At 40.7% G+C, this 22101-nt stretch overlaps 4 protein-coding genes across 4 annotated transcripts; 3 read left to right on the forward strand and 1 right to left on the reverse strand.

Moving 5' to 3' along the window:
• Positions 1–573: 573 nt before the first annotated feature.
• Positions 574–2853, forward strand: LOC136827012 (proline-rich protein 36-like; the record flags this gene model as incomplete). Its single annotated transcript, XM_067084674.1, has 1 exon — positions 574–2853. A coding segment is annotated over one exon (2163 nt), but the record flags the coding sequence as incomplete, so codon positions are not given.
• On the reverse strand, positions 2840–3346 carry LOC136827246 (merozoite surface protein 2-like). Its single transcript, XM_067085019.1, has one exon. It carries the CDS (start codon positions 3344–3346, stop codon positions 2840–2842), a length of 507 nt encoding a protein of 168 aa, XP_066941120.1.
• Positions 3347–5942: 2596 nt separating this feature from the next.
• On the forward strand, positions 5943–8102 carry LOC136827247 (uncharacterized). Its single transcript, XM_067085020.1, is given in 3 exon segments — positions 5943–7391; positions 7393–7500; positions 7632–8102. Coding segments are annotated over 3 exon segments (2010 nt in total). The 5' UTR covers positions 5943–5960.
• A 6573-nt stretch (positions 8103–14675) lies between these two features.
• Positions 14676–20687, forward strand: LOC136827013 (skin secretory protein xP2-like). The gene is made up of 2 exons (XM_067084675.1): positions 14676–14736; positions 18078–20687. Exons 1-2 carry the CDS (start codon positions 14728–14730, stop codon positions 19689–19691), a joined length of 1623 nt encoding a protein of 540 aa, XP_066940776.1. The 5' UTR covers positions 14676–14727; the 3' UTR covers positions 19692–20687.
• The last annotated feature ends 1414 nt before the right edge of the window (positions 20688–22101 follow it).

Here is a 22101-nt window from a genome sequence, read left to right on the forward strand (position 1 = left end):
AAGTCGATTGAGCTGAAGAAACTTCGGCGCATTTTTTACTTGTCTATAAAAATCAATTTCCAGTATCTTTTTGCTCCTATTATAATTTATTTTTTGGCTTCCTCTCTTAATTTTCATCCTTTCTAATCCTGTCAATGACTTGTTGCCAGTACTTTGTTTTTCCTGTGTGTGTCCTGTTCTGTACGACCCCAGTTATAAATTTTTGTTTACCAGCAAAATGAAAGCCTCAATCTTTCTCTGTTCAGTGCTTTAATTCAGAATAAAACGTCCAAAAATAGACCTCTTATTAAAATTATCTAAATTTCTTGTCTTTTACCATATCTTGTGTATATCAAAATTCACTTTCCTTACATCAGCTACAACGATCACTGTTTCAGGTTTAACTTCTCGTAACTGTTTAAGAGCAAGAGGAGTGTTTTGCTCGTTGCCATTGACACGAATGAAATATATTACTATAACATAAATCAAATTCAACTGCTGCTATGAGTCTCATCTAATTTCCAACTATCTATTTCAGATTCTGGTGAGTATCTTAATTGGGATCACCCATGGTTTTCCCAATTATAGTTATAATGTACCTGCCAATCCCTTGGTGATTGGACAGGCTTCGAAGCCTGCAGGAAATGTTGCCCCAGCACCTGCTGCCCTGGAAACTCCTACCTACCCCCAGAGGGTGGCTCTAGTGCGCTGTCAACTGGTCAAAGTGCAGCTTCTCACACTTCAGCGCCGGCTTTGAATCACAAAGTTGTCCTACCAGAGGCCTTAGGTCAGGCCGTGAAGTCAGCGTCATTGCATTCCCCCACAGGGTTTTCTCAAGGACTGTCACCCAGTCCTGCTCCCCCTGCCTTCCCTGCACCTGTGCCCTCTCCGGCTCCTACTTCTATTGTTCATCGCGCCCCAGTCACAAATATTCAGCGATCACGCCCTGCTCAGATCTCTGCTCCCTTTAATGCTGCAGCCCAGCAGCTATCCTCTGTGCCTACATTTGTCAGAAATCCTGCCCAGGTACCTGGTCAGATACTACCTGGTCAGTTATCTAATTCTGCTCTTCTTGGTTCTCCAGCACCTGCCACTCTTCCTGTTATCCATTCTTCTCCATCTGCTTCTCCAGCACTAGCAACAATTCCTGGACGTGTCCAGACACCCAATCGTCCTCCAACGTTTGTTTCTGCTGCCCCAGCTTTAGTGTCTCCTCGAGCTCGTGCACCATCACCAAGACCAACATCACGAGTTGTGCTAGCTCCATCCTCTGCTCCTGCAACTCCTTTCGTCTCAGCACCTCCCTCTTTGCCAAGTACCTTGCCAGCAAATGCACCTCTTCTGTTTACTGGTTCAGTACCAAACCCTGCTCTTAACCCTTCTTCTTCTATCCCATTTGCTGCTCCAGCCCCTGCACCAGTGCAAAGCCCTGCTGTAGCTCCATTCCCTTTAACTCCACGTAACCCTCTTCTGACATTCAGACCAGCTACGATAGTTTCTCCAGGGCCTGCGCCTGGTCCACGTGTTTTCCCAGCACCTGCACCTGCTCCAAGTGTTTTCCCAGCACCTACATTTGCTCCACATGCTCCTCCAGCTCCAGCCCCTACGTCTGTTCCACGTGTCGCTCCAGCTCCAGCCCCTACATCTGCCCCACGTGCTGCTCCAGCTCCAGCCCCTTCATCTGCTCCACGTGTTGCTCCAGCACCTACACCTTCTCCTCGTCCTTCTCCAGCACCTACATCTGCTCCACGTTTTTCTCCAGCACCTACACCTTCTCCTCGTCCTTCTCCAGCACCTACATCTGCCCCACGTGTTTCTCCAGCTCCCACTCTAGTAACACGTAGACCAACTACAAGAGTTTTCCCATCACCTACATCTGCTCCTCGTTTTTCTTCAGCCCCTGCTCCCGCTCCACGTATTACACCAGCTCCTCCTTCTGTCCCAATTAGCCCATCACCAGCGTCTGCTTCACGTGCTGCCCCAGGTGGTGCTCAGCAAGCTGCCCCTCCTCAAAGTCCAGTCATTTTCTTTGCTCCTTTGAGAACATTTAATCCTGCTCAGACACCTGCCTCAGCTCCCATCCAACCTACTGCTCCACGTGTTGTGCCAGCTGCTCCTTCCCCTGCTCCTGCCCTCCCTTTAGTTCAAAGGGTTGTGCCAGCTCCCTCTCGTGCCCCCATTATTCCTCCAGCCCCTAGTTCTGTCCCTGCTCGTACTTCATTCATTTCTCCTGCACCTGCCCCAGCCCCAGCCCCAGCCCCAGCCCCAGCTCCAGCTCCAGCTCCAGCTCCTACATCTGCCCCACGTGCTGCTCCAGCTCCAGCCCCTTCATCTGCTCCACGTGTTGCTCCAGCTCCAGCCCCTACATTTGTTCCTCGTGTTTCTCCAGCACCTACATCTGCTCCACGTTTTTCTCCAGCACCTACACCTTCTCCTCGTCCTTCTCCAGCACCTACATCTGCTCCACGTTTTTCTCCAGCACCTACACCTTCTCCTCGTCCTTCTCCAGCACCTACATCTGCCCCACGTGTTTCTCCAGCTCCCACTCTAGTAACACGTAGACCAACTACAAGAGTTTTCCCATCACCTACATCTGCTCCTCGTTTTTCTTCAGCCCTGCTCCCGCTCCACGTATTACACCAGCTCCTCCTTCTGTCCCAATTAGCCCATCACCAGCGTCTGCTTCACGTGCTGCCCCAGGTGGTGCTCAGCAAGCTGCCCCTCCTCAAAGTCCAGTCATTTTCTTTGCTCCTTTGAGAACATTTAATCCTGCTCAGACACCTGCCTCAGCTCCCATCCAACCTACTGCTCCACGTGTTGTGCCAGCTGCTCCTTCCCCTGCTCCTGCCCTCCCTTTAGTTCAAAGGGTTGTGCCAGCTCCCTCTCGTGCCCCCGTTATTCCTCCATCCCCTAGTTCTGTCCCTGCTCGTACTTCATTCATTTCTCCTGCACCTGCCCCAGCCCCAGCCCCAGCTCCAGCTCCAGCTCCAGCTCCAGCTCCTGCTCCTGCTCCATTTGCTGGTCCAGCATTTGCCCCAACCCCTGCCCCAGCCCCAGTGTCATTTGCTGCTCCAGTAACTGCCCCTGCTCCTGCCCCTGCCCAAGCCCCTGTTTCTGCTCCATTTGTTGCTCCAGCACCTGCCCCTGTTTCTGCTCCATTTGTTGCTCCAGCACCTGCCCCTGTTTCTGCTCCATTTGTTGCTCCAGCACCTGCCCCCGTTTCTGCTCCATTTGTTGCTCCAGCACCTGCCCCTGCTCCAGTTTCAACTTCTGCTCCATCTATTGCTCCAGCTCCTTCCTCTGTCCCTGCTTCTGTTTCTCGAACTAATACAGCACCTTTCTCCGCTCCCTCTTCAGTCCCTCGCATTTTCTCAAGACCTACGTTTACCAGTATTCCACTTAATTTCCAAAGGCCTGTCCCAGCACCAGCTCCCCAAGTTGCTCGAGCACCATTGACATTTGTTGAACCTGCTCCCGCCCCTGTTCAACAAGCTGCCCCAGCACCAGCTCCCCAAGTTGCACCAGCACCATCACCATCTTTTGCACCTGCTGCTGCCCCTGCTCAACAAGTTGCCCCAGCACCAGCTCCATTTGTTTCACCAGCACCATCACCATCCTTTGCACCTGCTCCTGCCCTTGCTCAACAAGTTGCCCCAGCGCCAGCTCCATTTGTTTCACCAGCTCCCCAAGTTGCGTTCATCACCATCTTTTGCACCTGCTCCTGTCCCTGCTCAACAAGTTGCCCCAGCACCAGCTCCATTTGTTTCACCAGCACCATCACCATCTTTTGCACCTGCTCCTGCCCCTGCTCAACAAGTTGCCCCAGCGCCAGCTCCATTTGTTTCACCAGCTCCCCAAGTTGCGCCAGCACCATCACCATCTTTTGCACCTGCTCCTGTCCCTGCTCAACAAGTTGCCCCAGCACCAGCTCCATTTGTTTCACCAGCACCATCACCATCTTTTGCACCTGCTCCTGTCCCTGTTCAACAAGTTGCCCCAGCGCCAGCTCCTTCTCCCAGTCCAAGCTTCACTCAAGTGGCTGCCCCAGCTCCTCAACTTCACTTGGCTGCTGTTCCATTTACAGCTTCTGTTCCAGCATCAGTACAAGTATTCAGTTCTGCCCCTGCTGTTGCTCAAGTCCCTGCTCAAGTTCCATCACCTGTTGTGTTTACTGCCCCAGCAACAAGTCCAGCTTTTATCTCAGCAGTTACTCCCATCCAAAATGTTCCACAGTTTTCTTTCCCTCAGTCTCAAGTTCAGCCTATAGCAACTACACACCAGCAAAGTCCTTTGATACAACAGATCAGTGCTTTTTCACCTGCTGGAATTCATCAAAGAACAACCTTTTTCGACAGTAGAGAATCTCTGGAAGATGATGACGATGATGATGATGATGATTATGATGACCGAGATTAATCAGGAGTGTATAAAGGGTTTTATTTAATCTTTATTTCACCTATTTACCTCATGCCTACCAAAGAGGATTATTTCTTTGCTCATATAAAGCGCTTAAGATGACTTTATATACAAAATACAATCTAAGCTGTCAAGAGTCTGTATAGTGATTTTGTTAATAAACTTGAATGTTAATTTCTTATTTGCCTTTGTTTCAATAATCACAAAGCAGCTCATAATACTCAGATTCTCTGTTAGAAAGACAGTAGAATGAACAGTTCACTCTAGAATCTATCAATTCATACAATATACCTAAATCTTTCTAACAGATGTTATCTTTAACTGGTCTTAGTTGAACATTTACTCTGTATATCAGATTCAGTTATCATGGCATAAAGTTTGTTAATGTTAAACGCATATTTCCATAAAAAAGAAAACTGATTTTTCCATTTGAATCGAGTCCCTCAGACATAATATTTATAAGAAAGATTATGAATGGAGGCAAATAAGATAATTACCTTTCTTCGAGGACATTAACACAGGAAGATGTTAATAATAATAATTTTAATTATGATTATAATTATTATTATTATCCTCGATGATAATATCTTATTGTGTCTTTCCTATAGTATTGCATACTTAATATATATCTGCGAAGTGTCAAGTACAATCATACTTTTACAGCGCAACATAAACAACATGTAATTTCAATCTTCTATTCCATGAAGATATCTCAAGCCTCTATCACTGGCCACTCAGGTTACAGTCGATACAGCTTAATTTTGAATGCTTCACATTATCTCTTAGCTCCATTTCTTCAGTTAACTCTTATGTCAGATGGCAGAAAATGAGATGGTTATAAGGGAGTTATGCTAATTTTGTTAAGATGTCATTCTTCATAGCTATTACACAGTGCATCAGTTGAGTCTAACTTAAAAGACAGAAGGGTTTTTCAGATGTCAGTAAAACTTTGATGGCACCATGAATTTCTATGTAGCACTAAATTAACGATGAATGCTGATCTCATCCTATTACAGAATTTAATCGTTAATTAATGAACATCTGATTTGGCATCATTTCTCTCTACTGATAAGTAGTGATGTAAGAATATACAGAAAAACAACCCAGGTATTACATAACCAGCGTAAGCAGTAAACAGTTAAACAGTACAACACTATTCAACCACTCTCCTGAATCATACTACCTACCCTTATACTATCAACTTTACATGCGGCAGTGTCTTTCAAAACCTATTACTAATCAGAGTATGAAAAAGAACAAACTCTCTTACAGTCTGGGTTCAAAACTTACAGCAAAAGAAAGAAGAGCTTTTGAACTCCTACTTTCAAAACAAGAAAGAATTCAGATTCCTTACACATCATCTTTGACCCCAAAAGCCTCAGCACTGTGTACTTCTTAAGGCACCAGGAACTTTACTTTACGTTCAAACAGTATGAATTGTACGTTACACAAGTATATTTTCTCTTATGGCAAACTTGCTGTTTACTTCATTTGAAGGGTATATTCTCTTTTAAGACAAGAAAGTTATATCATTAGAGATGCTCTGAACTGAAAGCTCCATATATATGTTTCAGATTCTGGTGGCCATCTTACTTGGGGTCACCTTTGGATTGCCCCAGTATACTCTGAGAGTACCTGCCAATCCCCTGGTAAGCGGACAAGCCGTAAAATCAGCTGGAAATGTCTTACCAGCGCCTGCTCTACCCAGCACTCCAGCTTCATCACCCACAGTATTTTTACCAAATGTTTTGGACCAGGTTAGGCAGAATGCTCTAGCTCATTCGGCAGTCAAGTCTTCACCTGTTTTTGCTCCACATCCCACCCAAGCCTCAGCCCCTGCTCCAGCTCCTATTCAAGCTCCAGCACAGGCTCCTACACCAGTTCAATTTAATTTGCCAGTTTCAGCACCTGCCAGTGCTCCTGCCTCACACTCCATTGCATCCCCTACTCCTGCTCATGTTCCAGGTCCTGTTCAGCAGCCTTTCTTTACACCTGCCCAAGCTGCAAGGCCTTCCCCAGTTTTTGCCCCCATAACAGCATTTGCTCCTGTTCAATTACCTGCCCAAGCATCTCCTCATGTTGCTCCAGCACCAGGACCTATACCTTCACATCATGCTTCCTCTGCACCTGCATCTGCTCCACATATTTCATCACCTGGCCTGGCTCAGGGTCCTGGTCTCATATTTGCCCCTATTACGGCATTTGCTCCTGTTCAAGTGCCAGTTCCAGCTACACCCCATAGTTCTAGCCCAGCAAATGCTCCACAAGTAGCTCCATCACCTGCACCTATTCAAACTTTTACTCAGGCACTTGCACCTGCTCCCCAAGCTCCCCCAGCACCAAGCATACCAGTTTCTACACCCATTATACTTGTTGTCCAAGGCTCTGAGCCAGCTCCTAATAGTGCTTCTTCATTTGTTCCTAATCAAAGTGCTACCCCAGTACCTGGCACTGCTCCTCATGCACTGCCTTCATCCACACCTTCACAAACAAGTTCACAAGTTGCTCCTGCCCATAATGTATCTCCAGTACCTGCCTCTACTCCTCAAGTTACTCCAGTACAAAGTTCTTTCCCTGCTGGACATATTGCTTCAGCACCTTCTGCTCAACTTGGTGTTTCATCACCTGTACTTGCATCTATTCCTAATGCTGCTCCAGCATCTGCACCTGCCCCTGCCCCTGCCCCATTCTCTCAAGATGCTCCAGCATCTGCACCTCCCCCATTCTCTCAAGATGCTCCAGCATTTGCCCCTGCTCCTGCCACTTTCTCTCAAGCCATTCCATCATCTGCACCTGCTCCTGCCCCTTTCAATCAAGCTGCTCTAGCATTTGTCCCTGCTCCTGCCACTTTCTCTCAAGCCGTTCCAGCATCTGCACCTGCTCCTGCCCCTTTCTCTCAAGCTGCTCCAGCATCTGCACCTGCTCCTGCCCCTTTCTCTCAAGCCGTTCCAGCATCCGCACCTGCTCCTGCCCCTTTCTTTCAAGCCGTTCCATCATGCACCTGCTCCTGCCCCTTTCTCTCAAGCTGTTCCAGCATCTGCACCTGCTCCTGCCCCCTTCTCTCAAGCTGTTCCAGCATCTGCACCTGCTCCTGCCCCTTTCTCTGCCCCTTTCTCTCCGTTCCATCATCTGCAGCTGCTCCTGCCCCTTTCTCTCAAGCTGCTCCAGCACCTGCACCTGCTCCTGCCCCTTTCTTTCTGGCTGCTCCAGCATTTAATGGAGCCCCTTCTCTACAGAGTGTTCAAGCACCTCCCCCTGCTCAGCCTGCTATTCCATCCTTCACACCTGACTCCTCTGTACCATCTACTGGCCTTACCAGTTCACCTATCTCATCTCCTGTCTCTGCAGTTGCTCCAATTCCACTTGGAATTCCTGCTGTAGGCACATTCTTAGCATCCAACCCATCTCCAGCTCAATCTTTATTCATCGCTCCAGTAAGCAGCTCAACTTTCTTCCAAGCACCTGCTCCAGTCCACAATGTCTTCTCTGGTAACAGTGGTACATTCCCTAATGGCAGAGAATCTGAAGATATAACAAATGACGTAGCTGAAGAAGAAGGTGACGAAGAGGGTAATGAGGAAAAGAGTGAGGAGGAGGATGAAGAAGGTAATGAGGAAGGTGAGGAGGAAGATAATGAGGAAGGTGAGGAGGAAGATAATGAGGAAGGTAATGAGGAAGAAAATGAAAATGAAGAGGAGGATGACTAGTCAAGGGAAAGTGAAGGACCCACAATCCCTCTGCCTTCTCTCTCATGTTTACCTCAAGTTTTCAAAAAGTGGGGAGAGCTTTCAGCCAATCAGTCTACTTACATTAACTTTTTGAATAGGATATTGCATAAATTGTTAAGTTTTATCAAGATAAAATGCTAATAAACCTAATTGTTGCTGTATTAAATGCCCATTTTCTTCTTTACTGCAAAAATTTGGTTACAACATATGATATGGATAAAACGATGACAACATTCTTGATGGGTAAGCACTGGAAGGGACTCACCACCCCATGACAGTCCCTAATCCAAATCAAAGAGGGTAATAAAAATTTAAGCATTACTGAATTGCAGCAGACATTAGATGTTTACAGTGGGTCAAAATTGGCCTAAGAAAGCCAACAGAATAGGTGAGTGCATGAAAGTAACATGTTATTTTCTAGGACCATGAGATGTTTTGAATCTTATGCCCTGCAGAAACCGACAAGATGGAATCTGACTTATCACCAAATACATTAGAATTTTCAAAATGATTAAATTTAAGGTCACCATGCACCAATGAATCATGACGTGGGAGCATGGTATGAGACTGCTTTAAACAGGAAACTCTTAGATAGAGTCCAGCCTCGACCCTGAAGAGTACACAACTTGCTGACCACAACAGGCCACCATCCAAACTAACATCTACTACATTTCACCGATGGAAACAAATAATTGCAAGAAGTGTACCATCTGCATACTATGAATTTTCTCATGAGACCAGCAAACAATAATAAAAAGGGGTCCAACAACAATGTTCTTTGGACATCACACTTGACAGGCTCAGGCATACTATAGCACCTTCAGACAAATGCTCAAGAGCTAGTATCATACAAATCAGCGAAGGAAAATAAAGGTTTTTTAAATAACAAGTCGGAACGACATGAAATATGGCAGTTATTTCGCTGACCAAGACGTTAAGATATATATATATATATATATATATATATATATATATATATATATATATATATATATATATATACATATATATATATATATATATATATATATATATATATATATATATATATATATATATATATATATATATATATATATATATATATATACATACATACATATATATATATATATATACATACATACATATATATATATATATATATATATATATATATATATATATATATATATATATATATATATATACATATACATAAAATAAAAAGTAAGAAGTTGAAAGTTTACTTTGCAGAAGTCTATCAAACCCACGAGAAAGTGATCATAGATGATGATACATACAACAGTATATATACGTTATAAGAAGGCAATAAGCAGAGCTGATGCCATCAACAGATGAACAGAAAACAACAATGCAAGAAAATGAAAGGAAAAATAATCCATGAATAAAATGTAGCAAAAATTCTGACCAGTAACTAGAAGGCCGCCCTGTCAGTGGTGAACACAGTCAATCTGTTGCTCTTCTTGATTACAGGAAATCAGATCCTAGCCCTATGCAGTTTAGATCTGCAATGGCCCATGCAGGCTTGAAGTCAAGATAGATAGATAGATAATAGATAGATAGATAGAATACAGAATTTAGGCCAAAGGCCAAGCGCTGGAATCTATGAGGTCATTCAGCGCTGAACCGGAAATTGAAAGTGAGAAGGTCTGAAAGGTGTAACAGGAGGAAAACCTCGCAGCTGCACTATGAATCAACTGTTAGGAGACGGTGGAAAGTATGATGGAAGAAAGAGAATATGAGAGGAGGTGCAGTAAAAGGAACGAAAGGGGTTGCAGCTAGGGGCCGAAGGAACGCTGCAAAGACCCTTAAGCAATGCCTACAGTGCACCACATGAGGTGCACTGACGGCCCTACCCCCGCTACGGGGGCTTGAAGTCAAGGGAAGTTAAAATGAGATTAAATTTCAAGTAGAACTGTCTCGTCTGCTGTGATTTTTCTAGGATGATATGAGCCTTCTCTTTTTTTCAGTATTTAACTAATACTTGGTATGAAAATGTCACCTTCTTGATGTCAGAAGTCATAAGCACAACAGCCACCCCACCTCCACCCCCGCAACCAATAACCGTATAAAATTTAAGAGACAGCTACATTTGAGGCCTTTCAAATTCCCAAGAACAATATGCACCAGATGGTGGTAATCTTCTGATCTAATCTAACAATAAAATCAATATTCATTTCTAAAAGTCTATAGTAAGTCAGAAAAATCAAATGGTTGGTCTTTATATTTTGGAGCTTGGAATGTCAGCAACTTCGTCGTGCTAATCTGGAACTCACAAAGTATGTTTGAAAATCGGTTCCCAGGAGCCAGACTTCGAAGAAGTACCTACTTCAGAAGTTGGGCCCAAGATTATTCGTTACGTATTGGGCTGTAAAGCAGATACCTTTACATAAAGGGCATCTGCTCGAGTGTCTAAGCAACTAATACCATAAACCTTTACAGAGAAATAAGGACACCTACTATTGTCTATAATGAATGGTTAAAGAAAATTAACTTACCAAATGGGTAAAAAAAAAAAAAAGGAAACAAAAGACGTTGCCTGAATTAGAGAAGGAGCTAGGCCTAGTGACTGTTCGGGACACTATTGTGCTTCACCGGGTGCTTTAGGGGGAGGCAGCCAACGGAACAGACTATAGTCTGTTTTCGCTACCTTTCAGACCCACCATGATAAGTTAAGACTGTTTTTTTCTTATTCTGAAACAATGCTAGCGCTATCCAGCATCCCAATAAGGTCCCAATAAGGCGTAAGAAGTTATAGTGTAATTTTCCAAAACAGTAAATAAGTTGATTACAGAGACAAAAGAGCTTACCCAGGGACAGTATCGGACTATTGCTTTCAAGTAGAATTACAGATGGTACTTGTAAGATGTTTAAGAAAAACGTACCCAGAATACATAATACAGTAATTACACACAAAATAAGTGTTTCTTGTCACTTCCCATCAGCTGAAGGGCTCGGGTGAATGTAAATTGCCCTAAAAAGGCCATAGTATATTTTTTTGGGATATGCCGTCGTGTCTTGGTGTGAAACTCTGTAGTGTCTGTCGTATTTTATAAGTTGGACGGTTTGTGTTTACTCTTTTTTTTATTTAATTTTTCTTATTATATTTATATTTATTCCTTTTTCTTTTTGCATAGTCATTTCTTTGGTAGTTTGTAAAGTTAATGGTACGTTTGGCATGTCTCTTAGGGGTGTACGCACCTAATAATAATAATAATAATAATAATAATAATAATAATAATAATAATAATAATAATAATAATAATAATAATAATTTTCTTATTATTAAACTCCTCTGAAAGCAATGGTGAAAAATACACGGGGTATGGATGAAAATGATGTATTTTATAACCTAGCCTGTGGTCAGTTTATTGCCCGGGATTCAAAAATGCCTAATAATAATAATAATAATAATAATAATAATAATAATAATAATAATAATAATAATAATAATAATAATAATAATAATAACATGAAAGGTTAGATCATATGATTGTCTTATATGTATATATAAATTATATATATATATATATATATATATATATATATATATATATATATATATATATATAAATATATAGACAATCATATTATGATCTAACCTTTCATATTATTATATTATTATTATTATTATTATATTATTATTATTATTATTATTAACCCGGGCAACAAATTGACCACAGGCTAGGTTATTATTATATTATATATATATATATATTATATATATATATATATATATATATATATATATATATATATATATATTTATATATTCTGTATATTCTGTATATATATGCATATATATATATATATATATATATATATATATATATATATATATATCATTTCTAAATTTTTCTTAGTTTTGCTAACATTTAATGATTTTCCCAATTAACTACATTTCTCTTCATTCGTCCCATTGTAAAGAGAGAGAGAGAGAGAGAGAGAGAGAGAGAGAGAGAGAGAGAGAGACTGCCGTTGAATACATGTCTGCACTGCGTGATACAAGCAAGAGACATTACCTCCATTTAATCACGATGTATCAAAGTTTTGAAACTAAATCAAAATAATTGACTCCACTCCTTATGTGTTTCAGTGCAAGGCTAACAAGAGTTTGTTTGGCACAGGAATTGAATGACTGACGTTGAAGAATTTAAAATGTTCATGATTGAATCTAAAAAATTATAAAATCATAATTTTTGCGAAACTAACACTTGACATAATTCAAATTCCCGAGTGTATTGTATCTGTGCAATGTATAACACATTGACAATGTATTCTTTCTAAAAAGAACGATTATTTTCTTGAAGCTGCCTTTTTCGAAACCGGGTATTTAATCTACAGCTGGGTATGTTCAGAATACCCAGAATCAGGGAACGCAGTACAGACATTAGACACCTGGAATTCTGGAATCTGGGATCTAGGAACTCCATAAATTGGTAGAGCATTCCAAAGGTATGTGTAAGAATCTATTACGAATATTTTTATATATATAAATATATAATTATATATATAAATATATATATATATATATATATATAAATATATAAATATATATATTTATATATATATATATATATATATATATATATATATATATATATATATATATATATATATATATATATATATTATATATACATATACACACATATAAGTATATATATATATATATATATATATATATATATATATATATATATATATATATATATATATATATATATATATATATATATATATATATATATATATATACATATACGTCTTATTGCTTCTTTCGTGTTTAAGCAATGTCATTCCTACGTAACCCACCTTCAATCTAATTATTTTCGGGTCTGGGCAAGAAAAAGATGTAAGGTTACAACATTCTGTTAGTTTTCACATTTAAAATTGCAGCAGAGTTTACTATCAATATCTATTTTTCTTTTCCAACCTAACTTCTTTTTACTGCCCAATAAACTTCAAGATTGTCACAAAAAATTCACAACCACAAAATGCCATAAGCCACAATTAAATCAAGAAATTCAATCACAATATACCATAAGGGACAATTAATTTGCTCAAGAAATTCACAATCACAATATATCATAAGGGACAATTAATTTGCTCAAGAAATTCACAATCACAATATATCACGAGGGACAATTAAATTGTTCAAGAAGTTCACAATCACAATAAACCATAAGCCACAATTAAACTGATTTAGAACTTGGCAATCACAATAAACCATAAGGGACAATATAATTGATTTAGAAATTCACAATCACAATATACGACAAGGGACAATTAAATTGCTCAAGAAATTCACAATCACAATATACGATAAGGGACGATCAAATTGTTCTGTTCAATCAGATAAAATTTCAAAATCGACGAAATTCAGGCGGATTTTAACAACGAAAAGATCCGATGTGCGTTGAAGCATTTCAAGCAATCTTCAGTCCAATAATTATTTATGATAAATTCTTCATCTGAGGGGTTACAATATAGTTCTTCGTCTGAAGGGTTACAACATAATCTTCGTCTGAAGGGTTACAATATATTCTTCGTCTGAAGGGTTATTATATATTCTTCATCTTAAGGGTTACAATACATTCTTCATCTGAAGGATTACAATGCATTCTTCGTCTGAAGGATTACAATGCATATCTTCGTCTGAAGGGTTATTATACATTCTTCATCTGAAGGGTTAAAATATATTCTTCGTCTGAAGGGCTGCAATACATTCTTGGTCTAAAGGGTTATTAGAAATTCTTCATCTTAAGGGTTGCAATATATACATTCTTCATCTGAAAGGTTACATTGCATTCTTCGTTTGAAGGGTTACAATACATTCTTCGTCTGAAGGGTTACAATACGTCTTCATCTTAAGGGTTACAGTATAATATTCCATCAGAAGGGTTACACCATATTCTTCATCTGAAGGGTTGCAAAACATTCTTTCATCTTCAGGGTTACAATTCATTCTTCGTCTGAAGGGTTACAATGCCTTATTCATGTGAAGGGTTACAATGCATTCTCCATCTGAAGGCTTACAACACATTCTTCATCCGAGGGCTTATAACAAATTCTTCGTCTGAGGGGTTACAGAACATTCTTCATCTGAAGGGTTACGGTCAAAAGTATCCAAATACGTATGTATTTTTACGTCCCAGAAACTGGTATTAAACACCCATTATTGTACGTACGTACGTATGTAAGTATGTATGTATGTTAGTAAATGTGAAGGTAAAAACGATATGCAAATGATTGACGCGAACCAAGAAAGGTTGAATATAAAAAAAATAACCTAACGCTCCCTTACGCATATTAGATCATACGAATATTACCTATATTACGTACACGAACATTACGCATATTAACACTTACGAATATTACGAATATCAGCACATCACATAAACATAATAACAGTGACCCCTTAAATACATTCCCTAAGGGACCTGTGAACTCTCGAAAATGTACTCCACAGGTGTTACCGAATATGAAAGGAATGGGACCTGACCTTAATTCTGCGAGGGCATCGATGGGCACCTATAAAACCGGGCAGAAATACCCTCTCCTTCAGCATACCTTGTCGGGACCTAGAAGGGTAAACAACATGAAGTTGGTGAGTTAGTTGACACGATATTGTTATTTTTTTATATTGTTATTTTGTGAATGATAACATTAGTGAAAGTAGAGCCTGTTGGAGATTTTGGTATTAAAATTTATAAGAACATAAATTTAATAAAAAAATAGTGAATTATGACATTATTTGTTTGTTTTTATATATAAGATCATATATATCATAAGTAATGTAAATACCACACACACACACACACACACATATATATGTATGTATGTATATATATATATATATATATATATATATATATATATATATATATATATATATATATCACACATTACCACAGGTGACAAATAGAGGTCCTGACCGGTTTCGACTTTAATTCCAAGCCATTGACGAAGGACTTATACATAATATTAGAAGTCACAAATATGAAGTGGTAATGTGTGATAAATGAATCACGTACAAAATTGATTGATTATAATCGTGTATATATATATATATATATATATATATATATATATTCTATGTGAATTTATTTATAGAATTATGAATTTATTTACTCATGTCTTTTATATACGTGTCTGTGTGATTACATTTGTATAAGCGTGTGTCTGTGTGTGGATATGTGGATAATTACAAAGTGACTTATTTCTATGATTATACATTTGCATGCATACACAGACACATGTATGCGCGTTTGTGTGTATGTGTGTGTGTGCATGTGTTACTTTTGACTAAGTAGACAAATAAATTAACAACATATCAAATAAACACTATGGGTGTCATAGTTATGGAGAGACTAAGTGAAAGGGGCAGCCATTATCACGAAAGGGTGGGCCACCGGTCCCCTTTCCTAAATTGGGCTAGTTTTTTCAGAAATCAAACAGGGAAGGAGAGAGAGAGAGAGAGAGAGAGAGAGAGAGAGAGAGAGAGAGAGAGAGATGAGAGAGAGAGAGAGAGAAACATTAATTTCTTTGGAAAGCGACAAAAGTGGAGAGGGGAGATGGTAGAGAGAGAGAGAGAGAGAGAGAGAGAGAGAGAGAGAGAGAGAGAGAGAGAGAGAGAGAGAGAGAGGAACATAACCCAAATTTCTTTGGAAAGCGAAGAAAGTGGAAGGGGGAAGATGGTGTTTGAGAGTGAGAGAGTGAGAGTGTGTGTGTATGTATATGAGAGAGAGAGAGAGAGAGAGAGAGAGAGAGAGAGAGAGAGAGAGGGAGGAACACAACAGCAATTTCTTTGCAAAAACGACGAAAGTGAAAGGAGGAAGCTGTTGCTGATATAGGGTGGGCCAACAAGTCTCCCCTCTCCCAATTCGGTCCAGTTTTTGTTTGTGGTAAAAGAAAAAGTGGAAAATAAATAGAGATGATTCCTGCGAAAGAGATAGCTAAGGATGTCCTTTAGATTTCGAGTCTTAAGGAAAAGAAATAGTCGATCAGATGCCAAACTTTAAAAGAGAGAAAAGTCTCATCAAATTATGAGCCTCAGAGTAGACGCTATATGAAAAGCATGAGAGAGAGAGAGAGAGAGAGAGAGAGAGAGAGAGAGAGAGAGAGAGAGAGAGAGAGAGAGAGAGAGAGAGATGATGATGAAGACTCTTTGGTGATTCAAGAGCCCCAGATCTCTTCAAAACAGGTAAAAAAGTTGATTAACATTGAAGAGAATAAAACACTAATTCTTCTTACGAAGTAAGTGTTTCACGACTGACCTCACTACGGAAAGGACTAAATTCTCATGTTCTACTAATATCTCTGGCGTCCTGAGAGAGAGAGAGAGAGAGAGAGAGAGAGAGAGAGAGAGAGAGAGAGAGAGAGAGAGATAATGATTTTTGGTGATTCAAGAGCCTCAAATCTCTTCTAAAAAAAAAAAAAAATCAGTTTGATTAATATCAAAGATAATGAAATACTAATTCTTATTACATGTTCTGTGTTTTACCTTCTCCTACAGAAAGCACCAAATTCCGTTCTACTAATATCAGCATTTAAGAGAGAGAGAGAGAGATGTCGGGCAGAATATTTCTTTTATATAATGATCTTTTTTCCCCTATTTTATTTCTTGATCCTTCCTTCAGTTAATTTAGAGAATGTATCTTAATCCTTCTCTTGTACTCCTATATTCCATTATTCTTTGATTCGAAAGGAAAAGGAGTTTACTTAGACAGAAGAGACAACGTATGATTTCCCATTCACAAACAAGTAAAATCGAGTTTTCTCTACAGCCGCCACAGCGTTTAATCAAGGCCACCGAAAATAGATCTATCTTTCGGTGGTCTCGGTATGATGCTGTATGAGCCGCGGCCCATGAAACTCTCAGCCAGCCGTGGTGGCCTGTGTTGTTGCGTTGCCAGAAGCACGATTATGGCTAACTTTAACCTTAAAATAAAAACTACTGAGGCTAGAGGGTAGCAATTTGGCATGTTTGATGATTGGAGGGTGGATGATCAACATACCGATTTGCAGCCCTCTGGCCTCAGTAGTTTTTGAGACCTGAGGGCGGACAGAAAAAAGTGCGGACGGACAGACAAAGCCGGCACAATAGTTTTCTTTTACAGAAAACTAAAAACTGATTCCAGTTTACATGTCTTTTCCACACCTCCTTTTCCTCAACTCCTATTCCAAATGCCTCTATTAGCCCTGTCTCTTCCCAGTCAAATAAAACACCTGTTTCTACCTTCACTGAGGTAAAACATTTTGACAAATTTGATTTCCTTCATTGTGGAAGTCACTACAAACATCAACTGTGACCATCAGTGACTTTCTCTTCGTTTCAAAAATGCTTATTGATTTTTAACAGTTCAGATAACCATGAATTTAAATAAACAAAACATCTGATTCCTAATTAATCAGTAAAAATAATCATGAATTTTAAACATACAAAACATCTGTTTACTAATTATTCACAGAATTTTAAATATAAAAACATCTGTTTACTAATTACTCACAGAATTTTAAATACATAAAACACCTGCTTACTAATTGCTCACAGTTAAAATATTCATGAATTTAAAACAAAATATCTGCTTACCAGTTACTCCGTTAAAATAATCATAAATTTTAAATATACAAAACACCTGTTTAATAATTATATTCACAGAATTTTAAATATACAAAACATCTGTTTACTAATTACTCACAGACAAGATAATCATGAATTTTAAATATACAAAACATCTGCGTACTAATTACTCAGTTAAAATAATCATGAATTTTAAATATACAAAACATCTGCGTAATAATTACTCAGTTAAAATAATCATGAATTTTAAATATACAAAACATCTGCGTACTAGTTACTCAGTTAAAATAATCATGAATTTTAATTAAACAAAGTCTCTGCCACTAGATAAATATTTGTTATTCTCACGGAAACATTTATTTCAGATTTTGTTGAGCATCCTACTTGGGGTAACATATGGGTTACCTCAGTATACTGCCAATGTACCTGCCAACCCCTTCTTGAGTGGACAAGCAGCAAAAGCTCCCGCTGCACCAAGCACCACCTACTTTACGCCCCGTGCTAGCTCAGCTCCTGCTAGCCCAGCTCCCGCTAGCCCAGCTTTAGCTAGTCCGGCTCCAGCTAGCCGAGCTTCAGCCCCAGTTTCATTCCCATCTGTTGCACTGCCAAATGTTTTGGCTCAGGTTAGGCAAGCAGCTCAAGCACACTCAGCTGCCAACCCTGCTCTGGCTCCACGTGTTTCCCCGGCGCCTGTGCCTGCCCCTGCTCCTGCTCCACGTGTTGCTCCAGCACCTGCTCCTGCCCCTGCTCCTGCTCCACGTGTTTTCCCAGCACCTGCGCCTGCCCCTGCTCCCGCTCCACGTGTTTTCCCAGCACCTGCTCCAGCCCCTGCTCCACGTGTTTTCCCAGCACCTGCTCCTGCCCCTGCTCCAGCCCCTGCTCCGCGTGTTGCTCCAGCACCTGCTCCTGCCCCTGCTCCAGCCCCTGCTCCACGTGTTTTCCCAGCACCTGCCCCTGCTCCAGCCCCTGCTCCACGTGTTGCTCCGGCACCTGCTCCTGCTCCAGCCCCTGCTCCTGCTCCACGTGTTGCTCCTGCCCCTGCTCCAGCCCCTGCTCCTGCTCCACGTGTTGCTCCAGCACCTGCTCCTGCTCCAGCCCCCCCTGCTCCACGTGTTGCTCCTGCCCCTGCTCCAGCCCCTGCTCCTGCTCCACATGTTGCTCCTGCCCCTGCTCCAGCCCCTGCTCTTGCTCCACGTGTTGCTCCGGCACCTGCTCCAGCTCCACCTCTTTCTCCAGTACCCACTTCTGCTCCTGTACAACCAGTCACACCAGTTCAAGTTCCTCAGCCTTTGTCAGCACCTGCAACACCTGCCAGTCGTCCTGTTGTGCTGACACCCATTACAGCATTTGCTCCAGTTCAGCCACCTGCCTCACCATTTGCCCCTCAATTTGCCCAAGTACCTGTCCTTGCTCCTGCTCCACAAGTTGCTCCTGCCCCTGCTCCTGCTCCCGGTCCACGCTTTCCTCCAGCATTTGCCCCTGCTCCTGCTCCTCAATTGGCTCCACGTGTGGCTCCCGCACCCACCCCTGCCCCTGCCCCTACTCCACAATTTATCCCAGCACCTGCCTTTGCTCCTGCTCCTCAAGTCGCTCCAGCCCCTACTCCTGCTCCCCGTATAGCTCCAGCACCTGCCTCTGCTCCTGCCCCTACCCAACAATTCATTTCAGCACCTTCCTTTGCTCCTGCTTCTCAAGTTGCTCCAGCCCCTACTCCTGCTCCACGGTTTCCTCCAGCATCTGCCCCTACTCCTGCTCCACGTGTAGCTCCAACACCTGCCCCTGCTCCTGCCCCTACTCCACAATTCATTCCAGCACCTGCCTTTGCTCCTGCTCCTCAAGTTGCTCCAGTCCCTGCTCCTGCTCCACTAGTTGCTCCAGCACCTGCTCCCTACTCCTGCTCCACGTGTTGCTCCAGCACCTGCTCCTGCCCCTGCTCCACAATTCGTTCCACAACCTGCCTTTGTTCCTACTCTTGTTAACCTAGCACCTGCTCCACAATTTGCTCCATCACCTGCCTTTCCTCTGGTTTTAAGTTTTGGTTCAGTACCTGCCCCTGCCCCTAGTCCTGCTCCACGTGTTGCTCAACCACCTACATTTACTCCAGCTGCACCCACAAATGTTGGTCCAGCTCCACTTGTATTTGTTGTCCCAGCATCTGCCTCAGCTCCCCAAACTGCACAACTGCCAAACCCTACTCCAAGTGTGATCCCCACACTTGGTGCTGCTCCACGCTTTGAATCAGCACCTTCCCCCGCTTTTCCATCAGCAACTTTCCCTGCCGCAAATACTCCGTCTTTTACCCCCGCCACTGTATTGTCAGGAGCCCCTGCCTTGTCTCAGTTTCCATTACTGATTTCTGCTCCACCTACTGCATCGGTGCTTAACACTGCACCTACACCAATTATACTTTCTTCCCCTGTAACCGGACAAAATCCAGGCCAAATTCTGCTCTCTGGGTCAGTGCCTGGTCAGACTTTCAAATAAGGATATGTTGTAATGTTAGGTGTTAATTTACTGTTCCTCAGTTTCCCCTTCCTTCAGCATTGAACTTAGCTTTGCAAAGCTTATCCATTTCAGCCTTTCATCCTCATACCTCGATGTGGTTCATCCACAATCAACCAAACTATTAGCAATAGGAGGTCCCTGTTGTACTAATGAAAGGAATCATAACCTATGCTGACCTAGGAGTTGTTGTAAAAATTCTTTATAACCAGTGATTTGGAGACAGCCTACATGAGACCTGTTCTATCTGTGAGTCAACATCCCTGCACTGATAGTGAATACTTTAAGACAAAGATCTCTCCTACAGGACAGAGTAAGCCTGTGTCCAGTCGCCCTGAAACTGCTATACCTCAAGTCCGCCAAAGAATGATGGTAACCAGTCTTGAGAAATACTGGACGCTGACCTCAAGAATCAAATGCTACAAGGAATACCCGTTGTTCAGTTGTTAATAAACTTGAATGTTAGTTTTTTATTTGCCTTTTTCTTTTACATCCTTTGATGCTATTCGTGACTGTTACAGAAAGCTTGGGAGATCCTGTGTCTTAATTGATATTACCAAAGTCTAGGCTTCCATGGCTCTTAGAGAACTGATAGTTTCTCCCAGAGATAACATTACATTCTGCCACACATGCTGTTACTGTTGTCATTGTAACAGTTTAGACACACCATATCTAAACATTTTTACTGTTGTAATGCAATGCTTAGGAGCCAAATCTCTAAACATTATACCCACTAAATGCTATTACTGATGTCAATGTTCACACTGGCCACGCGCCTAACTAGGACCTGCCCCCACTGGCTATCGGCCTAAGAAACAGGAGATCAGCGCCTGCCCTATGAGCCTACGGAGGCCCAGGAGGACTTTAACTTTTAACAATGTACTGCTTAGACATCGCTTAGAAGCTAAGACCTGAAAATGGGCAAAAACAAATTTTTTAGTTGGCAGTTTTCGTATTTATTTAATCTCTTGTCATCGTTAGGTTATCTATCACGATTTTTTAATACCCAATCTTTTTCTCTTGCCACTACAACCTTAGCCCTCTCTCTCTCTCTCTCTCTCTTTATTTTCTATTTGTTTACCTACCAAATAAAACGTGCATAAATCTAAGAAGAAAGCAGAATCAGATGCAGAGGAAAACTGAAAATAAATATGACAGTAAGCGCTCGTACAGAATAAATAAACATACGTGTATATATAAATTTCAATACATATATATAAATATATATACACACATATATATATGTATATAGGCTATATGTATCTATGTATATATATATATATAATATGTGTGTAGTAGAGATATACATATATATATATATATATAGGCTATATATATATATATTATATATATATATATATATATATATATATATATATATATATATATATATATATATATATATATATATATATATATATATATATATATATATATATATATATATATATATATATATATATATATATATATATATATATATATATATATATATATATATATATATATATATATATATATATATATATTAGCGTCCGTGCGTAGTGAATAGCAGTTAGACGTTTTAAGGTAGCATTACGGTGCCTTTTAAAATATCCAATTTAACTATGCGTAGAACAACCGTGAAAAAATTTCTATTAAAACCTATAGTGATTGAATTGAATTAAATTAAAATGAATATAGGATTTAGGCCAAAGGTCAAGCACTGGGACCTTTGAGGTCATTCAGCGCTGAAATGGGAAATTGAGAGTAAGAGGTCAGAAAGGCGTAACAGGAGGAAAACCTCAAAGCAGTTGCACTATGAATCAATCGTTAGGAGAAGGTGGAGAGTAAGATGGAAGACGGAGAATATGAAAGGAGGTACAGTAAAAGGAATGAAACGAGTTG

This window comes from Macrobrachium rosenbergii, chromosome 41 (genome assembly GCF_040412425.1).
Source record: "Macrobrachium rosenbergii isolate ZJJX-2024 chromosome 41, ASM4041242v1, whole genome shotgun sequence".
Classification (NCBI taxonomy): Eukaryota; Metazoa; Arthropoda; class Malacostraca; order Decapoda; family Palaemonidae; genus Macrobrachium; species Macrobrachium rosenbergii.

What these genes read in the sequence shown, in the direction of transcription:
- LOC136827246 (XM_067085019.1), bottom strand. Translation starts at nt 3,346, where the DNA reads ATGCGAGGGACTGAAGAGGGAGCGGAGAAAGGTGCTGTATTAGTTCGA.